General features: G+C 41.9%; 1 protein-coding gene across 4 annotated transcripts in view; it reads right to left on the bottom strand.

Moving 5' to 3' along the window:
• KIF21B (kinesin family member 21B) overlaps positions 1-20,272 on the bottom strand; it is a 101,148-nt gene extending 80,876 nt beyond the window's left edge. For all 4 annotated transcript variants that reach the window (XR_011558536.1, XM_070745160.1, XM_070745158.1 and 1 more), the window contains exon 1: positions 19,842-20,272. Coding sequence is in view for 3 of the 4 variants with exons in the window: in XM_070745160.1 (XP_070601261.1) it covers positions 19,842-19,885 (44 nt within the window). In the remaining variant the exon portion in view is untranslated. The remainder of the gene's footprint in view (positions 1-19,841) is intronic.
• Between the last annotated feature and the right edge of the window lie 200 nt (positions 20,273-20,472).

A 20,472-nucleotide genomic window follows, 5' to 3' on the forward strand; every position in this document is an offset into this window, starting at 1 on the left:
GCGAAGCAGGAGATAATTAATTTGCACGATAAAGGGACTCGTGTTATTGAACTTGCGAGGATGTTCAAACGCAGTACGTCCACCATTTGTACAATCCTGAAGCAGAAGGACATCCTTAAAGGTGTTAAAGCAGCAAAAGGTGAGACGATAGTTTCCCAACTTAGGACGTCTGTTCATGAAGAGATGGAGAGGTTATTGTTAATTTGGATAAAAGAAAAGGAGCTGGCCGGAGATACAATAACAGAGGCGATCATCAGCGAGAAGGCTCGTGCGATATTCTCCGACCTAAAGAAAAATGAACCATCCTCGTCGGGAGATCCAGATGAGTTCAAGGCAAGTCATGGGTGGTTTGACAGGTTCAGAAAAAGAAGTGGCATTCACTCAGTAGTTAGGCATGGGGAGGCAGCGAGTGCAGACATCAAGGCAGTGGAGGAGTTTGTTATGCGTTTTGCTAGCCTGGTTGAAAAAGAAGGCTATGTCTCTCAACAGATATTTAACTGTGATGAGACTGGGCTGTTTTGGAAGAAAATGCCCCGTAGGACATTCATTACTGCCGAGGAAAAGCGCATGCCAGGACATAAGCCCATGAAGGACGGTCTAACCCTTGCATTGTGTGCAAACGCGTCGGGTGACTGTAAAGTAAAGCCACTTCTCGTGTACCATTCTGAGAATCCTCGCGCGTTCAAGATGCACAAAATCCTAAAGGAAAAACTCCATGTCATGTCACGCTCCAATGCAAGGGCATGGGTAACGAGGCAGTTCTTCGTGGACTGGGAAAATCTTGTTTTTGGTCCTACGGTGAAGAAATATCTTTTGACTAATAAACTCCCCCTACATGCCTTACTGCTGCTCGACAATGCTCCAGGCCACCCACCTGCTCTTCAAGAGGACATCCTTCAAGAATTTCAGTTTGTAAAGGATTTCTTCCTCCCGCCCAACACGACTTCAATCCTGCAACCAATGGATCAGCAGGTCATAGCTAACTTCAAGAGGCTGTACACAAAGCATCTGTTCCGCCGATGTTTTGACGTAACAGAGAACACCAACTTGACACTGCGTGAGTTTTGGAAGGATCATTTTAATATCGTTTCTTGCCTTAGCATCATTGACCTTGCCTGGCAAGAAGTGTCAAGGCGAAACTTGAACTCGGCGTGGAAGAAGTTGTGGCCTGCTGCTGTTGCACCAAGGGACTCTGCTGAGCCCGAGGGCGAGACTGACACCCTGTTGGAGGAGATTGTGTCACTCGGTAAGTGTATGGGTCTGGAGGTAGACGAGGGTGACATCAATGAGCTTGTCGAAGAGCATGAAGAACCGCTCTCTACAGAGGACCTGAAGGCGCTCCATGAGATGCAACAGACGGAGATGACCCAAGAGATGAGCAGCAGTGAGGAAGAGGTACAGGAACCACAGGAAGTCATTCCTACCAGTGAAATAAAAGTGATGCTAGCGCAGTGGGAGAACGTTGTTAGTTTCATCGAAAAAAATCACCCAGAGAAAGTAGCCACGAGTCGTTCAGCAGCACTTTTCAATGACACCTCATTGACTCACTTTCGCAACATTTTGAAAAGCAGGCAAAAGCAGATGTCATTGGATAAATTTCTTATGAAAAGAGCTGCTCCAAGTGAAAGTGCAGCCAAAAAGGCAAAAACAGATGATTAGGCTACTGTGTACATATGTAAATTTAAAAGTTTAAGAAAGTTTACAAGTTAAGTGTAAGAAACTTTATTATTCATTTATACGTACATGTACATTTCTTCATTAAAAACATGTCTTTCTGCATAATTTAGACTAACTTTGTGAGTTTTTTGAGGGCTGGAACCAATTAAAATTATTTACATTAATTCCTATGGGGAAAAGTCGTTCGAGATACGAGTTGATCGACTTACGAGCCCAGGTCCGGAACGAATTAAACTCGTATGTCGAGGTTCTACTGTATAGGTACTGTACTGCATACTGTAATACACTCAAGAATGAGTGTATTACAGTATGCAGTACAATACCTATACAGTGATACCTTGTCTTACAAACTTAATTGGTTCCGGGATGAGTTTCTTAAGGTGAAAAGTTTGTAAGACAAAACAATGCTTCCCATAGGAATCAATGGAAAAGCGATTAATGCGTGCAAGCCCAAAATTCACCCCTTTTGCCAGCCGAAGCGCCCGTTTTTGCGCTGCTGGGATTCTCCTGAGGCTCCCCTCCATGGGAAACCCCATCTCCGGACTTCTGTGTTTTTGCGATGCTGCAGGGCAATCCCAGCAGTGAAATCCCAGCATCGCAAAAACGAGCACTTCGTTGGCAATGGAAGTCCGGAGGCGGGGCATCCCAGTGGCAACGGTGGGTTTGTAAGGTGAAAATAGTTTGTAAGAAGAGGCAAAAAAATCTTAAACCCCGGGTTTGTATCTTGAAAATTTTGTATGACGAGACATTTGTAAGACAAGGTATCAGTGTAAATGTATTTTGGGATAACATGCAAGAGTTAAGGATAAGGATAATTAAGTGCATATAAAAATTAAAATATGAAGACAGATACAGTAGTGGGTTCTAAAACCCCTTGCTACCAGTTGACTCGCACACTCGTGTGTGCATACACAGAAGCATCCCAGGTGAGTGGGCGGAGCCTCCCACTGCTGCTGCACCAGTTCACAGAACTGGGCTGAACCAGGAGCAATCCACCAGACAGACAGACAGACGGGCAGACAGGCAGGCAGACAGAATTTGCATAAATCGATATTAGAAACAATGTGGATAAGTTGTTCTGGTTGTTGCATCTATTCTAATCAGTGTTATGCATAAAAATATATCTAAAACATTTCTACTCTGCAGAAAAAAATAAACCAGAATTTAAGAATGTCAGTGTTTCATGCCTGTTATTTGTCTCACATGTTTGGAGCCCATAAGGCAAGAGATAGCACAAAGAAAAGCAGAACTGTCTCCAACTCAATGCAGGGAATGACTTCATAACACAAACCATTGCAGCTAATGTTCTTCAAAAACATGACTCACTATCATTCTGTTATTACAGTCTTTAACCCTGGCCTGCTCTGTTGCCCTGGACTTCTTCCTAGAAAAGATGCTGACAGACTCATTTGCAAAGTTCCCTGGAAATCAGTTTACAAAGGGCAGAAAGGCTTTCTGAATGTGATACTTGTCAACACTATTGATTAAAACAAGTCCCAGTGCATAAATGTCTGGAACCTGTGCAGATTCTCAGGCAGAAATCCTCCTAAGAGACAGAATGAGTTGGAGGATCTCTTGTGCATCATAAGAGCCTTCTTTCAATAAAACACCTTTATTTATCCAAAGTCTACAATAATCAAACTGCAACACTGCTTACTAGTAATACAATGGATGAGGCTAACATGTTTACCAAATGAAGATTTTCAATAACTCTTTCAATATCTAAAATGTTAAGAGAAATGCTGAGATGCAAACTCCACAAGTATTGCAACCAACAGACATAAAAGTAGCGATTAGGTGAAACAGCAATACTTGCATTACTTTGACAGTAAAATTTGACTGTTAATGTTACTTCATATAGGAAGAAAGTTGCCCAATTTGAGAGAAAGGGGAAAGGTAAGTTTAAAAACATTATAGGTAGCAGAGACCTAGATGCTAAATAGCCGTGATGGTGAACCTATGGTACACGTGCCACAAATGGCTCCTGGAGCCCTTTCTGCAGACACGGGATCTGTTGACCAGCTCAGCTGCACTGAGCATGTGTGAGTGTCTCCCACCGGCCAGCTGATTTTGGGGTTAGACACAAGCATGCTTTCTCCTCACCTTCTGTGGCCTGTGTCTTCCCAGATCTCTGGAGATTCCACCCCAGCACTGTTTGGGCACACAAAGATTGCCCCTCCTCAAAGCTCCATTTGGGGATGGGAGGCTTTCCCTCCCCCTCCCAGCTCTGTTTGGGGAAAGAAGCTCCACTCCCTCCCAGCTCCGTTTGGGGAAAGAGGCTTTTTCCTTCTCCCAGCTCTGTTTTGAATTGTGAGACCAAAACGTGTGTGTGTGTGTGTGTTGTACATCTATATGCAGGGGATGGGACATGCAGGAGGGATATTGCATTATGGGTGTGGGCAAAAATCATAAAATAAGGCTTACTTTATTATTATTTATTATTAGATTTGTATGCCGCCCCTCTCCGTAGACTCGGGGCGGCTCACAACAGTGATAAAAACAATACATGGTAACAAATCTAATAATTAAAATTTAATAAAATCTAATAAACTTAATAAAAATATTGATTAGTAAGCAAAATTCTGGTCCTAATTGTGGTTGTAAGTTAAGGACTACCTGTAGTTAAAACAATTTAGCATGTGAATACAGAAACTACACGGCAGTACTTGGGACAATACTGCAATCTCCACATCAAAACAAATAGAATAGTACAGCAGTAGTAGGAAAGAATGAAAAACTGAACCAACAAAGAGCATAGAATAAGAGAGTTGGAAGGGACCTTGGAGGTCTTTTAGTCCAACCACCTGATCAAGTAAGAGACCTTGTACCATTTCAGACAAATGTTTGTCCATTAAAAAAAAAAAACTCAAGTGTTGAAGCACCCACAATTTTTGGAGGCAAGTCATTCCACTGATAAATAGTTTGAACTGTCAGGAAATGTGTCCTTAGTTCCAAGTAGATTCCCTCCATTGCTTCTTGCCCTGCCTTCAGGTGCTTAGGAGAAAAGGTTGATCCCCTCTTCATTGTGGCAGCCTCTTAGATACCATATACTATTATCATCTCAGTTCTTCTTTTCATTAAACTACACATACCCAATTCCTGCAATCGTTCTTCATATTTTTAGTCTACAGTCTCCTATTCATCTTTGTTGCTCTTCTCTACATTCTTTTTAGTGTCTCAATATCTTTATCATGGCGACCAAAACTAGATGCAATATTCCAAATGTGGTCTTACCAAGGCATTATAACCAGGTGCACTCATTTGATTTAGTTAATTTCTTCAAATTAATGTATATCTCTATATTTTTTGTCAATCCACATTTTCTAGACAAGTCACAGAATTAAAAACACAATATAAAAAGCAACAAATTAAAAAACAATTAAAAATCAGTGCCTGTTTGAATTTGTTCTGAAATGAAGGAGTTCATTTTTATTGCTCCTCTTACTATTCAATTCTCTTTCAAGGACTGGTTCAGTTTTCTTTAAGAGTATCTTTCATTTTCTTTCTCCAGAATAGCCCAGATTATACAGTATATTTTGTCAAGGGGAAACTTCAGTTTCCACAACAAAGTACTGTAGTAGTAATCATAATGGAGATCCACCACTGTTATATCAGAAGATGCTAAAACTGTGAGGCAACCTCTATGGCACTTAGGACAAAAAAAGTGGCAGTCTTTAACAGAGAGCTGCAGTTGGCAAAACAGTGAAACACACGCCTAAACAAATGAGATATTTGATAGCCAAAACAAATGGATTTAAAAATAAACAAAATATCTCCATGCTTTTTAAAGCCCTAGTGCCATTAAGGCTAGCTGATTTACAAGAATGGTAGAACTTATGTATTTTCTCTCAACATCTGAAATAAAAACAGAACAAAAATGGAATTGTTCAACTAGTCTATTCTATATTCAGTAACTGAATCTTTAAAATAAATTGTTTCTACCTCATGTAAACTTGCCATTAAAGCCCTGAAAAACATGTTAATGGATCATGAGGTCTTTTTCTGCCATCGGTCTTCTATGTTTCTATGCTTCTATCAATGAAAAAATTACACTGAGCAGTTTCAATTTCACTGATAATTTAAGCCAGTAATTATTTTAACTGTATCTGCAGGACACATCAAGAATTAAACAATAACAGCTCCTACCATCATTACATCTGTGAAAAGTGATTTATAAGATGATAGCATTACTACTTAGAAATCAACATTTAAGCTCCCCCTCTCTTTCTAAATAGATATGCCAATGTCCTGCAACTTTTCTGTTACTGGCATCAGACTCAATCATGCCAGTATTAAAAAAAGGAAGCTATCTTAAGTAAACTTTTTTTTTTACGAAGATTATCAGTTGGCATCTAATCAAGAACTTACAGTTGGTTAGTTAGCATCTAAGGCCAATCCTTCTAAAAGACTGTTACTATAACTATTATTTTGCTGTAAGGAGCCCAAGTCCAAAATATTTGCCATTTTTTTCTGTCCATCCTTCTTTCAAAACAGACAAAAGCAAAACAGATCAAAAGCAATGTGAGAAAATATTATTTTACTGAAAGAGTAGTAGATCCTTGGAACAAACTTCCAGCAGACGTGGTTGGTAAATCCACAGTAACTGAATTTAAACATGCCTGGGATAAACATATATCCATTGTAAGATAAAATACAGGAAATAGTGTAAGGGCAGACTAGATGGACCATGAGGTCTTTTTCTGCCGTCAGTCTTCTATGTATCTATGACAAAGGCTGCCAGAGTAAAATGGCTGGTTATTGTAAGCAGAAGATCTAACGTATCTCTTGGGGAGATCAAGGATATGGCATATTTCAACAAGAATATTTTCAAAAGTGGCTGAGGTCTAAGGGCTGCAAGAGTTTAAATAAACTTGAAATGTACTTCCTTCCCCCCCATTTCACAAGCTCCATTTCCTGATTCTTCTCAGCACTGAGAACTCTCAGATATTACAGGAAATGCTCAGTGAAAGACATTTCTTAAAGTCTTCAGTACACATCTTTTTTGCAATTTTATACATATTCCCACATTTAATAAAAAAAAATCTTCAGGTAGACATTTCTAAATCAGATTCATGCAGTATATGTTTATGTAAATGCAAAACATTGTTCTATAGTACCATCCCTGGAGAACAATTCTGAAATCACTCTAATTTCTTTGATTTGTAAATGCTAAGGGGCCAAATTTATTAGTATTTATTACTATTTATTTAAATCTATTACGTTTTCATCAGAAGCCCCTGCCCATTAAGGGCAACTGAACTGTAATCTTTTCGTCCAAGATATTAGAAACACTTACAACATACATAAAGCATGAAAAAGAGGATGTGAAAATTTATGTACTAAAGAAGGCAGTCTACTAGATTACAGCATAGGAGAACAAAAACCCACAAAAGTATTTGACATCTGCAGTAATCTGAATTGTTGCCCTTAAGCATTATTCCTATCTTGAAAATGAGACTGAATTAACTTAATGCCAGACAGGCATAATTTAAAACTACATGCAATACAGATACACAGCATCCTATACTGTATATTTATCTAATGTTTGCAATCCTGCAAACAAATGTAACTAGTTGAGGATAACCCCTAGTTTTTATTTACTTTGTTTCTTTGTGAATTTGTGGCTCTCCTTTCAATCTAAAAACAGCAGCAAAGAAATGTATTGAGAATTATCACAGTGAATATTCCTATTGACTGTCTAATGGCCACTTCATATGATTTTGTTTATACTGATTGGCATTAAGCCAGAATTGTGTTAAGCAAGGCTCATAAGTAAGCTGTTTCAGCTCTAAGGTTTATAAATTATGTCTAAGGTTCACATAAGATTCTTAAAGTAAAATCCCTTCCAGTATATTGGCTTCTTGGTATAATTAATGCTGCTCATTGTTATGTTTTATACCCTTCCTGGCGTAGGAGAACCTTTTCATGTTGTTTCTGCCCATCCAATACGAAGAAGCAAAAGATCCATTCATTCAGATTGCTATCATCATGGAATTCAGAGTTGGCCTTTTCTTTTGTCCCTCTCTGCACTTAGAGCAGGGGGTCTCCAAACCGGGTCACTTTAAGACTTGTGGACTTCAATTCCCAGAATTCCCCATTCCAAGCTCATCAGCTATACAATCTGTTCATTTTAAGGATCAGAGTTAAATTAATATCCCCCCCTCCCGCCCCTTATTTCAGTACCATCCAATAGCAGCTTCCAAGACTGAAAATCTGCTACATTTCATCATCCATTCTGCTAGAGACACTGTGGGATGACTAAAGCAGAATTTCAGGCTTTGGGAGGTGCAGTCTCACTCTCTTCTTTTATCAGCCAAGGCCTCGGTAGCCATTTCTCTGCAGCAATTGCTCCCTCCATTTGCACTTTATTTCTTGAGTTTGTCCACTTCACACCTGTCCCTTTCCCCCTCCTGCTTTTGGACACCAATTTCTTTCTCAGCTTTCAATAAGGTAGATCAGTGATTTTCAACCTTTTTTGAGCCGCGGCACATTTTTTGCATTTACAAAACCATGGGGCACATTGAGTGGGGATGGGAGGGCGGCTAAAAAAAGTTTGGACAAAAGAATTCTCTCTTTCTTCCTCCCTTTCGCTCTATTTCTCTCTCCCTCCCTCCCTCTTTCTCTCTCTCTTTTTTCTCTCTCTCTCCTTCCCTCTTTCTTTCTCTCTTCCTTCCTTCCTCTTTCTTGCTCTCTTTCTCTCTCCCTCCCTACCTCCATCTATGTCTTTCTCTCTCCCACCTTCCCTCCCTCTTTCTCTCTCTCTCTCTTTCTTTCTCTTTCTCTCTTGTTCTCTTTCTCTCTCTCTTCCTTTCTTTCTCTCTCTCTCATTCTCTTTCTCTTTCCCTCTTTCTTTCTCTCTCTCTCTGTTTTCTTTCTCTCTCTCTCTTTCTTTCTCTCTCTCTGTTTTCTCTCTCTCTCTCTTGCTTGCTTTCTCTCTCTCTTGCTCTCTCTCTCTCTTTCTTTCTTTCTTTCTTTCTCTCTTTCTTTCTCTCTCTCTTGTTTTCTTTCTCTCTCTGAGCTTCGCGGCACACCTGACCATGTCTCATGGCACACTAGTGTGCCACGGCACACTGGTTGAAAAACACTAAGGTAGATGATCTCAGAGCTTCCCCATTTTATCTGGGAAAGATGAAACAGCATTTGCCACATTTTGTTCTAACAGTACTGTATGTTGAAAAGCCTCTTTAATTTCAGATGCAGCAACCTTACTTTTTTCTTCCAGAAATTGCTTATTATTTTTATTATTTTATTTTTATTATTTTTATTGTTGTTGTTGTTGTTATTATTATTATTAGTATTAGTTCCATAGTTCTTAGGTTCAATCACTATCCTTGGTGGATTCCCTAAGCATGGATCTGCCCTTTGGAACAGTGATGACCCCAGATCCATATAGTCAGACCCCCACCATTCTTGACAAACCTTAGACCTAACCTTTTTCAAAGGCACAGGGCCAGGATGTATGTGAGATTATCCAGTTTGTTTAATGGTCATGACCCTCTTTCCTCTGGTCTTTTATATTCCTCTCTTTTGACAGGTTATATTACTTTTTATTAACCCAGCTGGCCAAGAGACATTTGTAAGTGGGCAGACTTAAAAATGGAAATTATAAATCAATGTACGATTTTCTCCCTCACCTTGGCTAATGACAGGTCAAATGCCATAGATAGATTATGAGTGGCAGTCGCTAATCAGGACCATAACTTTCGGCAGAGAGGCAGTAAAAGTACAGGAAGCTGGATAGGAAACAGTAGGGGAAAGGACAGCTAGTATTTTGTGCCAATTAGGTCATTTCAAGGATTGCTCTGTTGTGTGTGTCTGTGTGTGCAACTATTTCACAAGTGAGAAAAAGTCTCCAGTCATTTTGAACAGGTTCTTTTTTAAACAAATAACCACACACACAAATACATTGCTCTTCAGATCTACTTGTGTTCTAAACTTTTTTTAAAAAAAGTACTTATAAAAGGAAACTACAAGTAGCAATTATGTTTTAGAAAGAAAATGGCATACTATAGCAAATAATGCAGAGACATAATCTTCATAATTGATAGCAGCAAATTGGTATTTTACACTTTCTAACAGAATGTGAGAAAAGCCTGCTTTGGTTGATCAAATTATGGGACTATAAAAAAAGATTGGAGCATCTGCTCTGCATGACAATTGGGATCCTAAATGCAGCTTGTTAGCTTAATGGTTTTATAAGTGTAAGCAGCCTCTATAGAGAAGCAGTTGTCAAAAAAGATGCAAAGATCATAACAATCTCCTGCCTCTTGTGTGTACCTTGATTGTCCAGAAGAAAAAGCACCTAAAAGCACCATGATGCCCAGGGATAAAGCCCACATCAACAGCAGCACTCATCCAATTGTATGGCAGAAATGTGTGAGACAACATACTGGAAACAATTCTAGATATCTTAGCAATTAGCATCCTATATGGATTTTATTTCATTATTCAAAATGACAACTGGTGCTATTTTAGGAACTGGTTTTATCTTTATTTACATTAATATAATAAAGCAATGTTTTACATCCCATGAAGTTTAAAATAGATGTTAAATATTCAGCATACTTGCCAAACAGAAGTAGTAAAACAACCTTCTCTAAACAGTATCTTATAAGTAAGTTAAATCCATACTTTGCCAACTTGGTAAGTATCCAATTTAGGAAGGCTTCACTGGACAAAGATGATTATAAATATAGAGAGAAGTAGGATAGAATCAGAAAATGATAAAGTGAGCCTCACAATGACTTAATCTCTCTCTAAATGTAAACTACAAAAAATTATATGTCTCGGTCGTGTGACATGTCACAAAACATGAATGAATTGATATGTAGAACTGAGGGTTTGAAGAAGTATATTATATAGGTTCCTACCAGACTACTAGTAATCTTATTTCCATTGCATAATAGCGTTGGTCATCAAAAGCAGAATAACCATGTTTCTTTCTGCTTTTACTGTCACTCACTTATCACTGGCATTTGCACTTTGAACATTGTTCAGATTTTTGTAATGTATCTCAGCATTATCAGCATACATTTTCATGACGATGTGTGCAATGTCCATATAGGTGCCTTAAAAACTAATTCTGGTTTCTAAATATATTTTCCAAAGCAAAGTAACTTATACAGACTGGGATTACCTATCCATTGAACTAACAGGTGGCTGTTGGTTATGATCTAATACTACAAATCCAATTATTAAGATCAATCATGGCTGATGGCTTAGAATGTGCTATGAACCTAGGAAGCTATGGTTTAATAAACCATGGCTTAGCTCAAGATATATGCCAGTTTACTCAATCTGAACTCTATACAGGAGTGATTGCTGAGAAATACCAGAGGTAACCAATGGATTCGATACATAGCTTGAGTCTGTATGCATCACAGCTTCATTCTTAACTACAGTACTGTAGCATATATTTCCATATGTATCAGGCCAGACTGAAAGGGAAAGGAACAGATGCTATGCCAGTGAGTTATTTAATTTGTTTTGCCCATGCAAAAGAAAAGAGTGGAAAGGGGGGGGGGGAAGGGTGCTGGCACTTAAGAACAGTTGAAATGCTTTAGTTGTGTGCTTTTAACAAAGGGCATTCCAAAACACTTCGGATGTTTTACTTTATCCAGTAAGGCAAGAACGCAAGGCATCCCTGAAAACTCAAAATATCATCTGAAACAGAGGCCAAATTGCAAAATTCCAAAATATGAAGCCATTCTGTCCTTTCACGTCATTCATTCATTCATTCATTCATTCATTCATTCATTCATTCATTCATTCATTCATTCATATTTGTATGCTGCCCAACTCTTTACGGACTCTGTTATTTTACCTATAACTAAAACAGACCTGGGCAAGGGATGGCCCATGGGCCAAATCCAGCCCGCCCACTGTCTGTGAGCCCACCCACTATCTGTGACCGGTTCGCGGAGGTTGGGATCCGCTCCATTGCGAGGATGAAAGAGTTCACCGCGTCTGCCGGGACTCCTCCGGCTCCTGCTTTCCTGATGAATCATGAGGAAAGCAGGAACCAGAGGAGTCCCAGCAGACGCAGTGGGCTCTTTCATCCTCGCATTGGAGTGGACCCCGACCTCCTACTGAGAGCGGCCGAACACAGAAACCATGCAAACACTCCAGCGCAGTGACTGTGGTGCACCGTGCTACTGTAAAGCAAACAATTAGGGGTCTGTAGAGTGGGCCTGGGTCTTTACAGTATTGGATAGAACTGAGTTGATTATATTAGTCCAGCCCTCTAAAACCATCCCAATTTCTCATCCGGCCCCATGGCAAAATTAATTGCCCACCCCTGAACTAAAAGGATGAATTCAGAACAGTGCTTCTCAACCTTGAAACTTTAAGATGTGTAGACTTCCACTCCCAGAATTCTATTGAAGATGAAGTCCATGCTGACTGAGCAATTCTGCAACTCTACACGTTTTCAAGTTGTTAAATACCGATTCAGCGCATGAAGGATTTCTGCTGTCCATTGTTATTGATAATTTGTACTTCTAGAAAACTACTCCTCTAAGTGCATTGTTAGAAGAATGTGACCAGTTCCTATGGTCAGCTCCAACAGATGGGCAGAGAGGGAGAGAAGAAATGGTTTGCTTTTGACATTGCTTTGGCAGGATGCAAGTTTGCATTATAGTCTTAAATTGCTCTTAAAAAAATCAACCCCTTCCCATTACTCTCTACCACTCACTTCGGGTTCTAATATTGCTAAGACTGCAAAAGGAAAAAAAATAGCCCTCCTGGATTCAGCCAGCGTAGAGGGGACATATACCACTCTGACAAAAGATGTGCTTATAACAGAAGAATTGCACAAGCAGCAGCAGGGGAGGCTAAGACAGTTCACTCCTCCCCTCATTTCCTTCTTATTGCTGAAGGCCCCAATGGTTTGCTCATCTGCTGTGCTTCTAATTGACTGGTCTTCCCTCCCTCACCTCAGTTCCCCCTCTTAATTCTATAGTGCAGCAGCATTGCAGCATTCAAAACACTCCAGTTTTTCACATTTCCACCACCCACATACCCTCATGTCCTGCAGAATTTATTTATTTATTTAATTATATTTCTATGCCTCCCAACTCCCTAGGGACTCAGGGCAGCTCACCACAAAAAACGAACATAAATCAGTAAGAAAGTTTAAAGGAACTGCAGCTGAAATAACATGTGTACGTCCTCTGACTCCTCTTTTCCTGTTACAAACTAGGATGAAAACCTGTCTATATTATGCAGTTCCAGATAGCTGGCAATCATATATATCTGCAAAACTCACTGCATTTCTAAAACCGAAAGAAAAACTCTACACCACACAGCCTCCCCAAAATCTAGAACCCAAGTCCATACTAAGTGACTGGAAATTACATTAATATTTTAAATTTCCTTTCGAACCATAAATGTAGAATGCTGGATATTTCAAAGAAAATAATAAAACCCTGAATTTCTTAGGAAAAGAAATGTCATTTGCAAAATAACTTGTTGTTTGCTTATTTGCTTTAGCTGTAGTGCATGTGCTTTAATTTTCTCTGACAGTATTCCTGTAACAAACACTGTGTGTTCAGAAACTTCTCCTGGTCCAAATGGCAGAACCAAATTATTATGATTAGTTAGAGAGAGGCTGCTTCACTGTATCTTTATCAGTATATTCCAACTACCATTTAAACCTATCTTGGTCAAGTGATCTCTTCCCAATTTAAACAAAAGATACAAAACGAAAAGATAAATAGAAATAGAAATACTGTATAGAAAAGGATAAAGGATAAAGGAATAACATTAAAAATGCTGAAAAAAGAAAAAGTAAAGACTATAGAAAAAGAATGACTTCTGAGTTTCATTGATACAACAAACTCTTATTTCAAATTAACATTTTCCTATATTATTTTGATAATCGCATACAGTACTATCCATCAGATCCCAAAATCAGCTTTTCATTTCTTTAATTTTCTTGCAAAAACTCAAATAAGAATTTCTAAGTACTGCACAGTATAAACAAAATCATTGCTGGGAAAAGCCCAATACTGTATACTATTAAATGTTAAAAGTTACAATATCTACAAAAGTTACAATATCTACAAAATTTGGCAAAAAAAAAAAAAAAGGGTAGGGGATTACTGGGACAACAATGGGTTTTTGGGGGAGAGCAGGACTGTACACTTATGCTGTGTCCTAAATGGTTGGTTCACCTGTTTAAAAGACCATTATCTCTCCAATGAGCCTACCTTTAGGCAGGGCTGGGCTTCAAAACATTTAGCAAAGGGTTCTTTGCCTGATTGCTGGGTGGGTGGGGCCACAGTGGATGTGGCCTAGTTGGCCTCCTGCATTTTTGCCCTCCCAAGGCTCCAGAGGCTTTATTTGAGTGTCTGGGAGGACACAAATGACCTCCCCAAGCTACGGAGGCCCTCCGGAAGACGGAAACAGGCCTGAACTTACAGTAGGCCGATTCTTTGCCTTCCCCAAGACTTCCATGCACCCAGCACTTACCTGGTTACTAAATGGGCTATGTGGGGACTCCTGAGAGAGGTGGGGTGGGGCCAGCCAGGAGTGGCATTTGGGGGGGATCTCCGAACTGCACAGAATCTTAACTACAGATTCTCCCGAACCCCTGCGACCTCCCAATAACCCACCCCTTTAGGGACCTACTTTAAACCCACTAGTGCCAATGACCCATTTGAAGGAATAGCCAAGAGTTTTATCTACTGCTCCCACACTGCAGAACACCATGCTAATGGAAATATAGTTCCATTGCTGTTATATTTCTGTTGGGAAGCAAAAGCATTTTATTTCGGTGAAACTTTGACAAAGAAGTTGGCCTGTTGTCTGGATGCGGTCTATGCTGCTCATGTGTAAATGATGTTTTATATTTTAAATCCTCTAATTATCCTCTATAACAGTGGTTCTCAACCTTGGGGTCGGGACCCCTTTGGGGGTCGAACAACCATTTCACAGGGGTCGCCTAAGACCATGGGAAAAGACAAATTTCCATGATGCTAGAAACTGAAGTTTCTATTCTGGCATCTCGGAACATATTTTTACAATCCAACCAATCAGGTGTTTACAGGGGGGTGTCCCTCTGACCTCTTGCCAATCAGCTTAAAGATCTGTTGGAAGAATTGGCGGTAGACTTATACTTGGGGGTCACCACAAGATGAGGAACTGTATTAAGGGGTTGCGGCATTAGAAAGGTTGAGAACCACTGCTCTATAGGGCATATGTACTGCAGCAATAACTTTTGGGAAAAATTCTGAAAGGACCTTCCCACCATCTTGTATCTTCCCTGCGATAACACCTGGACCATCCCAGCTTTATGAACCCCATGAAAGTGGTCCAACTTCTGGTAAGAGCTGTCTGTTCTTCAACAGAACTCTGGACAGGATATAACGAAAGCAGATGCAAAAAAACAAAGGACAGGTGGGGACGAATGACTTATACAAACTTAGTCCACCCTGCACTCACTTGCTCCTGAGAATGTCCTTTCTGCAAAAGAATGTGATTCAGATCAAGGAAGACCCCAACCCCAAAGTGAGTGGATTAAATTTTAGCTTCTGATCTGCACATTTGTTCAACTTTGTTATATTTCCTATACAGGTAGTCTTCATTTAGAGACTACCTCATTTAGCGACTGCTTGCAGTTGTAATGCTGACGAAGCAGTACTACCTGTAATCCCGCTCTTTATGTACTTTTCAACAGATCAATTTCTACTAAGGTCAACCTCTGGCACAGAATCTCCTACTGAACATACATTTGGAAGGGAGGGGATTGTTTTATGAACAACGGTTCTCTCCTTCTACCTTTTGTCTCAGTTCTTTATTTCCGATTTTTGAGCCAGAATACACATTAAAATGCATTGGAAAGGAAAATGAGGTGGAGCAAGCACCGTATTTTTTGGAGTATAAGGTGCAGCTTTTTTTCTCCTAAAAGAGGATGAAAATTTGGCTGTGTCTTATACTCTGAATGTAGCTTTTTGGGAATCTTCTTTTTCCAGGCCTAATGAGGTGCTAACAATCTTCCCTCCAGGCTTGCAGGCTTGTTTTCATTGCTACTCTCTCTGAAAAAGGTTTTTTTCAGCCCTAACAAGATGCTAACCATCTTTCCGGCCTGCAGGATTTTTTCATTCCTACTCCCTCTGAAGATGGTTTTTTTCAGCCCTAACCAGTGTTCTGCCAGCGTGTTTCAACCGCCCGTAATTACAGGGTAATTAGTCCACGAAGACACATACCACACGATAAAAGGAAAACCCAAAAGTTTTTATAAACAGAAAAACAGAAACAGCTCCCTTTTTAAATGTCAAAGGGATTTTCTGGTACACACAAGGCATAGGTTAAATACAATCCAATTGCTCACCCAATAACTGGGAAATTGAGTCCAATTCTAAAGTCCAGAGAGTCCACACACAATCTTGAACAGCACATAAACCATGATCTTGACGAAACAATGAATCAGATAAACTGCCATGAGGCTAAAACACCAGGCTGCACTTTTATCTTTAGCACTAATTACAGCAGCCCCACCCAACCACAGGTGGCCTCATTTTCTCTTGTAATAATCCTTCAGTTGTTGTCTCCTATGCATCACTCTACGCATGCGTGGATGTGTCATTAATTCTTGTTCAGAATCCAGGGATGATACAGATGATTGATCTCCTCCTGGGCTGTCTGCCAAACTCCCCTCTTCCCTGTCACTCACGCTTCCTTGGTCAGAGGAGGCTTCGTCGGCAGATTCCATCGGGAGCAAAACAGGCCTGCGGCATGTGGATGTCTCCCCCACATTCACCTGCACATTCCTTGGGGCAGGAGCTGGGCCAGAACTAACCACAACACCCAGGGGATTAAAAAATGTGCTGAAGCTGACCAAACTAAGGACGCTAGAGCCACATGTATACCTGGTAGATAGATTTTTTTTCACCCTATTTTCCTCCCCCAAAACTAAGGTGCAACTTATCCTCCAAAAATATTGTACTTGTTTTCACAACACTCAAACCTAGCTTGTTCTTTAGAATGCCTTTCCAACTTTGCATCTTCCAGAATTTTTGGGCCCAATTCCTGATAATTCTAATAATTCCCAACCAGAATAGGCAATATGCTCTTGCTAAGGATATTGCCAGCTGGGAATTTTGGTACAGTCCAACATTTCTGGAAGAGCTCATTTAGAATAAGCTGGTTGATGGGAAGCGTGGACCACTAAAAAGCAAAAGGTGTTGCCTTTTGCCTTGCAACCAATATTTTAAAACCTTCTATGGTGATGGAATATTCACAACAGCAAAGAATATAATTTTACATTTCCATGATTGCGATCCCCTTATACAGAGGCTGGTGAGACCACATTTGTTCAGTTCTGGAGACCTCACCTACAAAAAGATATTGACAAAATTGAACAGGTCCAAAGACGGGCTACAAGAATGGTGGAAGGTCTTAAGCATAAAACGTATCAGGAAAGACTTAATGAACTCAATCTGTATAGTCTGGAGGACAGAAGGAAAAGGGGGGACATGATCGAAACATTTAAATATGTTAAAGGGTTAAATAAAGTTCAGGAGGGAAGTGTTTTTAATAGGAAAGTGAACACAAGAACAAGGGGACACAATCTGAAGTTAGTTGGGGGAAAGATCAAAAGCAACATGAGTAAATGTTATTTTACTGAAAGAGTAGTAGATCCTTGGAACAAACTTCCAGCAGACGTGGTTGGTAAATCCACAGTAACTGCCTGGGATAAACATATATCCATTGTAAGATAAAATACAGGAAATAGTATAAGGGCAGACTAGATGGACCATGAGGTCTTTTTCTGCCGTCAGTCTTCTATGTTTCTATGTTTCAATTTTAAAAAAATTGGTCCAGCGCTTCAGGTGCAAAACACTAACAGACAGAAGATATGCACCCCCTAGTGAAGAGTGTCGGTAGTGCTGCCCTCGTGTGAACTGGGCATTTTGTACAAACATTGCTTCCTTTTTAGCAGAGGAACAAACTGTTGCCAAAATGGCAACCCTAATATGCCTGCTCAATCTAGTATTTTTGGGACAAAGCCTTTTCCCCAACCCATCTCCACCAACTGAGCAAATGGAATGGCAGACAACGGGATCATTTCAAAATACCGTCTGAGAAGCAGACTCCCTCTTCTCTCCATAAAGCACACAGCTCTTTATTCAAATCAAATAGAAATTATATCAGACGCAGTTTCGTGACCGTTTTAAGTCAAAGCTCAAGTGTGCATGAACACACAAAGGAGATTGTATCCTCCGTGGCTAGAGTAACACAAAAAGGGAAGCACCATGGGAAATATGCCTCTGCATTAACACCACCCTTTCCCCTGCAACTGGAAAAAAAAACCCTTGCCAGGCTTCAGGTGAAGAGAGAAAAGGCACTTGCGCTGACTTTACCTGCACAAACAAAATGCAGGGAGTTGCAAAATTAGGCCAGGGAATGGGAGAGACAGGGATGGCTGAATGTGAAACAAGGACAACCTTGCTGATGCTATTCGTCCAGGGCACTGCATAAGCAGATAGGCCCCCAACCCCACCCTAATGGAGAAGCTATCAGTCACCAGATCAGATGGACGAAAGGTCGAAAACTGACATAGGAAAAATTAATTGCCGGCCAAAGGAAACAGAAGCTACCAAGGGAAAGGACTCAACTGTTGGCACGCATGGAAATCTGACAGTGAGGGATTTATTCAGAAACAATAATAACGAAGAGAAACGGAATGAACAGTCACACGCATGAGAGAAAGGAAAAGGCAGAAAAACAGCAAATGTGAAATACAGGATTTCCTTGTTTCTCTTGCTCTAGCTGCTGCCTGATATGGGGAGGGGGAGAGAAAGAGAGAGAAGGAAAGAGAGAGAGAGAAGGAAAGAGAGTGAAGGAAAGAGAGAGAGAGAAGGAAAGAAAAGAGAGAGAGAGAAGGAGAGAGAGAAAAAAAGGAAAGAGAGAGAGAGAAAGGGAAAGAAAAGAGAGAGATAGGGGGAAGGAAAGAGAGAGAGAGAAAAAAGGAAAGAGAGAGAGAGAAGGAAAGAGAGAGACAAAGAAAGATATATTCCACTATTCTTTCAAAAGAATACTAAAGAAATACTACAACCTCACTCTTTGTACCTACTTAACCAAATCTGCTTCTGCAGAGTAGGGAAGAATCAGAAGTCAGAGGGAAGAAGTAGGGAAGCAGCAGAGGGAAGAGCCCCACTGTGCCTATGTCCCTGTCCTACTGTCCTATTGTCCACTTTTATCCTTACTTTTTTACTTGTGTTGTGTTTTTATGTTGTGTTATATTTATTTATGTTTTGTACACAAACAACTACTATCCTATAAATGTTTCACAAATCAAATAAAAATAAAGGAAGGAAGGAAGGAAGGAAGAGGGGGAGGGTGGGTGGGTGGAAGGAAGAAAGAACTGAAGGAAGGAAGAGAGGGAGGGAGGGTGGGAGAAAGAAAGGACTGAAGGAAGGAAGGAAGGAAGAAAGGACTGAAGGAAGAAAGACTGAAGGAAGAAAGGAAGGACTGAAGGAAGGAAGGGAGGGGGTGGAAGGAAGAAAGGAAGGACGGAAGGGAGGAAGGAAGAGATGGATCTGTCTAATCACCAACATTTGTGTGTGTGTGTGTGTGTGTGTGCGCGCGCGTGCAGGGGGATCAGCTGCCTCAGCAGCCAAGCCAGGTCCAGCAATTGGACAGGGAAAGAGTTTCGCTCCGGGTCACCCTCTCCTGCAGCAACGCTAACAAAGAGCAACAATGCCCACCGGCCGCACGTCAGACGCGCAGAGATAAAAGGGAAACGTGAGGCAACTTCTCCGCCTTGGCAGCGACGGGGCTCAGCCCCCCCCCCAAAAGCTTGGAGGGGGGGAGCGCGCGAACCCTTCTTTTCTCAACCGGTGCTCCGTGCCTCACACCCTCCCGACGGTCAGGCAATACCCCGAGCCCTCCACCTCAGCATTAGCGGCAAACCTCCCCTCCCCGCCCTCCCCCTCAGTGCAACGCGCAAGTCTCCTCGCAAGAGCCGCGCATCTTTGCCCATGTAGAGTTGGGGGCGGGGGCTACCAATTTGCCATGACGGGACGACCTGGAACCGGGAGGACAAGCAAGGCGGCGGCGGCAGCTGGAAGGGGCTCCTTTTGTCCCGCCCTTTCCCTTCACCTGCAACGACCGGAAAGAAAGTCCTCCCCCCTGAAAACAAAAAAACCGCCCCGTCTCACCTCACGGCCACCTTGACGCTGCAGCTGTCACCCTGGGCGGCCATTCCCTCCCGCTCCTTCTTCTCCTCCTCCTTCTCTTCCTTCCCTCGCCGCCGCCCCGCAACCGCCTCTCCACCACCATGGGGCTCGGTGGGGCCGGGAGCCGAGGCGAGGTGGCCACTCGGCTACGAGCGGGAGGCGCGGAGGTTGCTGCTGCTGCTGCTGCTGCCGGCGTCGCAGGGGGAGGCGGAGGGCATTGCCGAACTCCTCTCGGCTAGCACGGGCGGCTCGTCCTCTCCTCAGGAGGAGGCGAAAAAAGGAGGCAGCCCCCGCCCCCTCGAAGCGGGAGAAAGCCTCAGGCGGCGTCCACGCTTCCCATCCCGCCCGCGGCAGCAGCGGGACTGCGGAGGGAGGCACGAGCGGCGACCCAGCCAGGAGTCGAGCGGGCTCGAGGAGAGGCTCGGCGGGGCGGGGCGGGGGGGGGGAGGAGAGGAGGGAGGCGGAAGGAGGGGCGGCGGGAGGCGGAGGCGGTCACGCCCACGCGCGCCCCCTCCCGTCAACTCAAAAGGTGGGGGGAGGGGCTTGCGCCGACTTGGGGCGGCGGGCGAAGAAGGCACAAGGGGAAAAGAGGCTCGCGGGTTTAGAGGGCGTC

This window comes from Erythrolamprus reginae, chromosome 3, assembly GCF_031021105.1.
Source record: "Erythrolamprus reginae isolate rEryReg1 chromosome 3, rEryReg1.hap1, whole genome shotgun sequence".
NCBI lineage: Eukaryota > Metazoa > Chordata > Lepidosauria > Squamata > Dipsadidae > Erythrolamprus > Erythrolamprus reginae.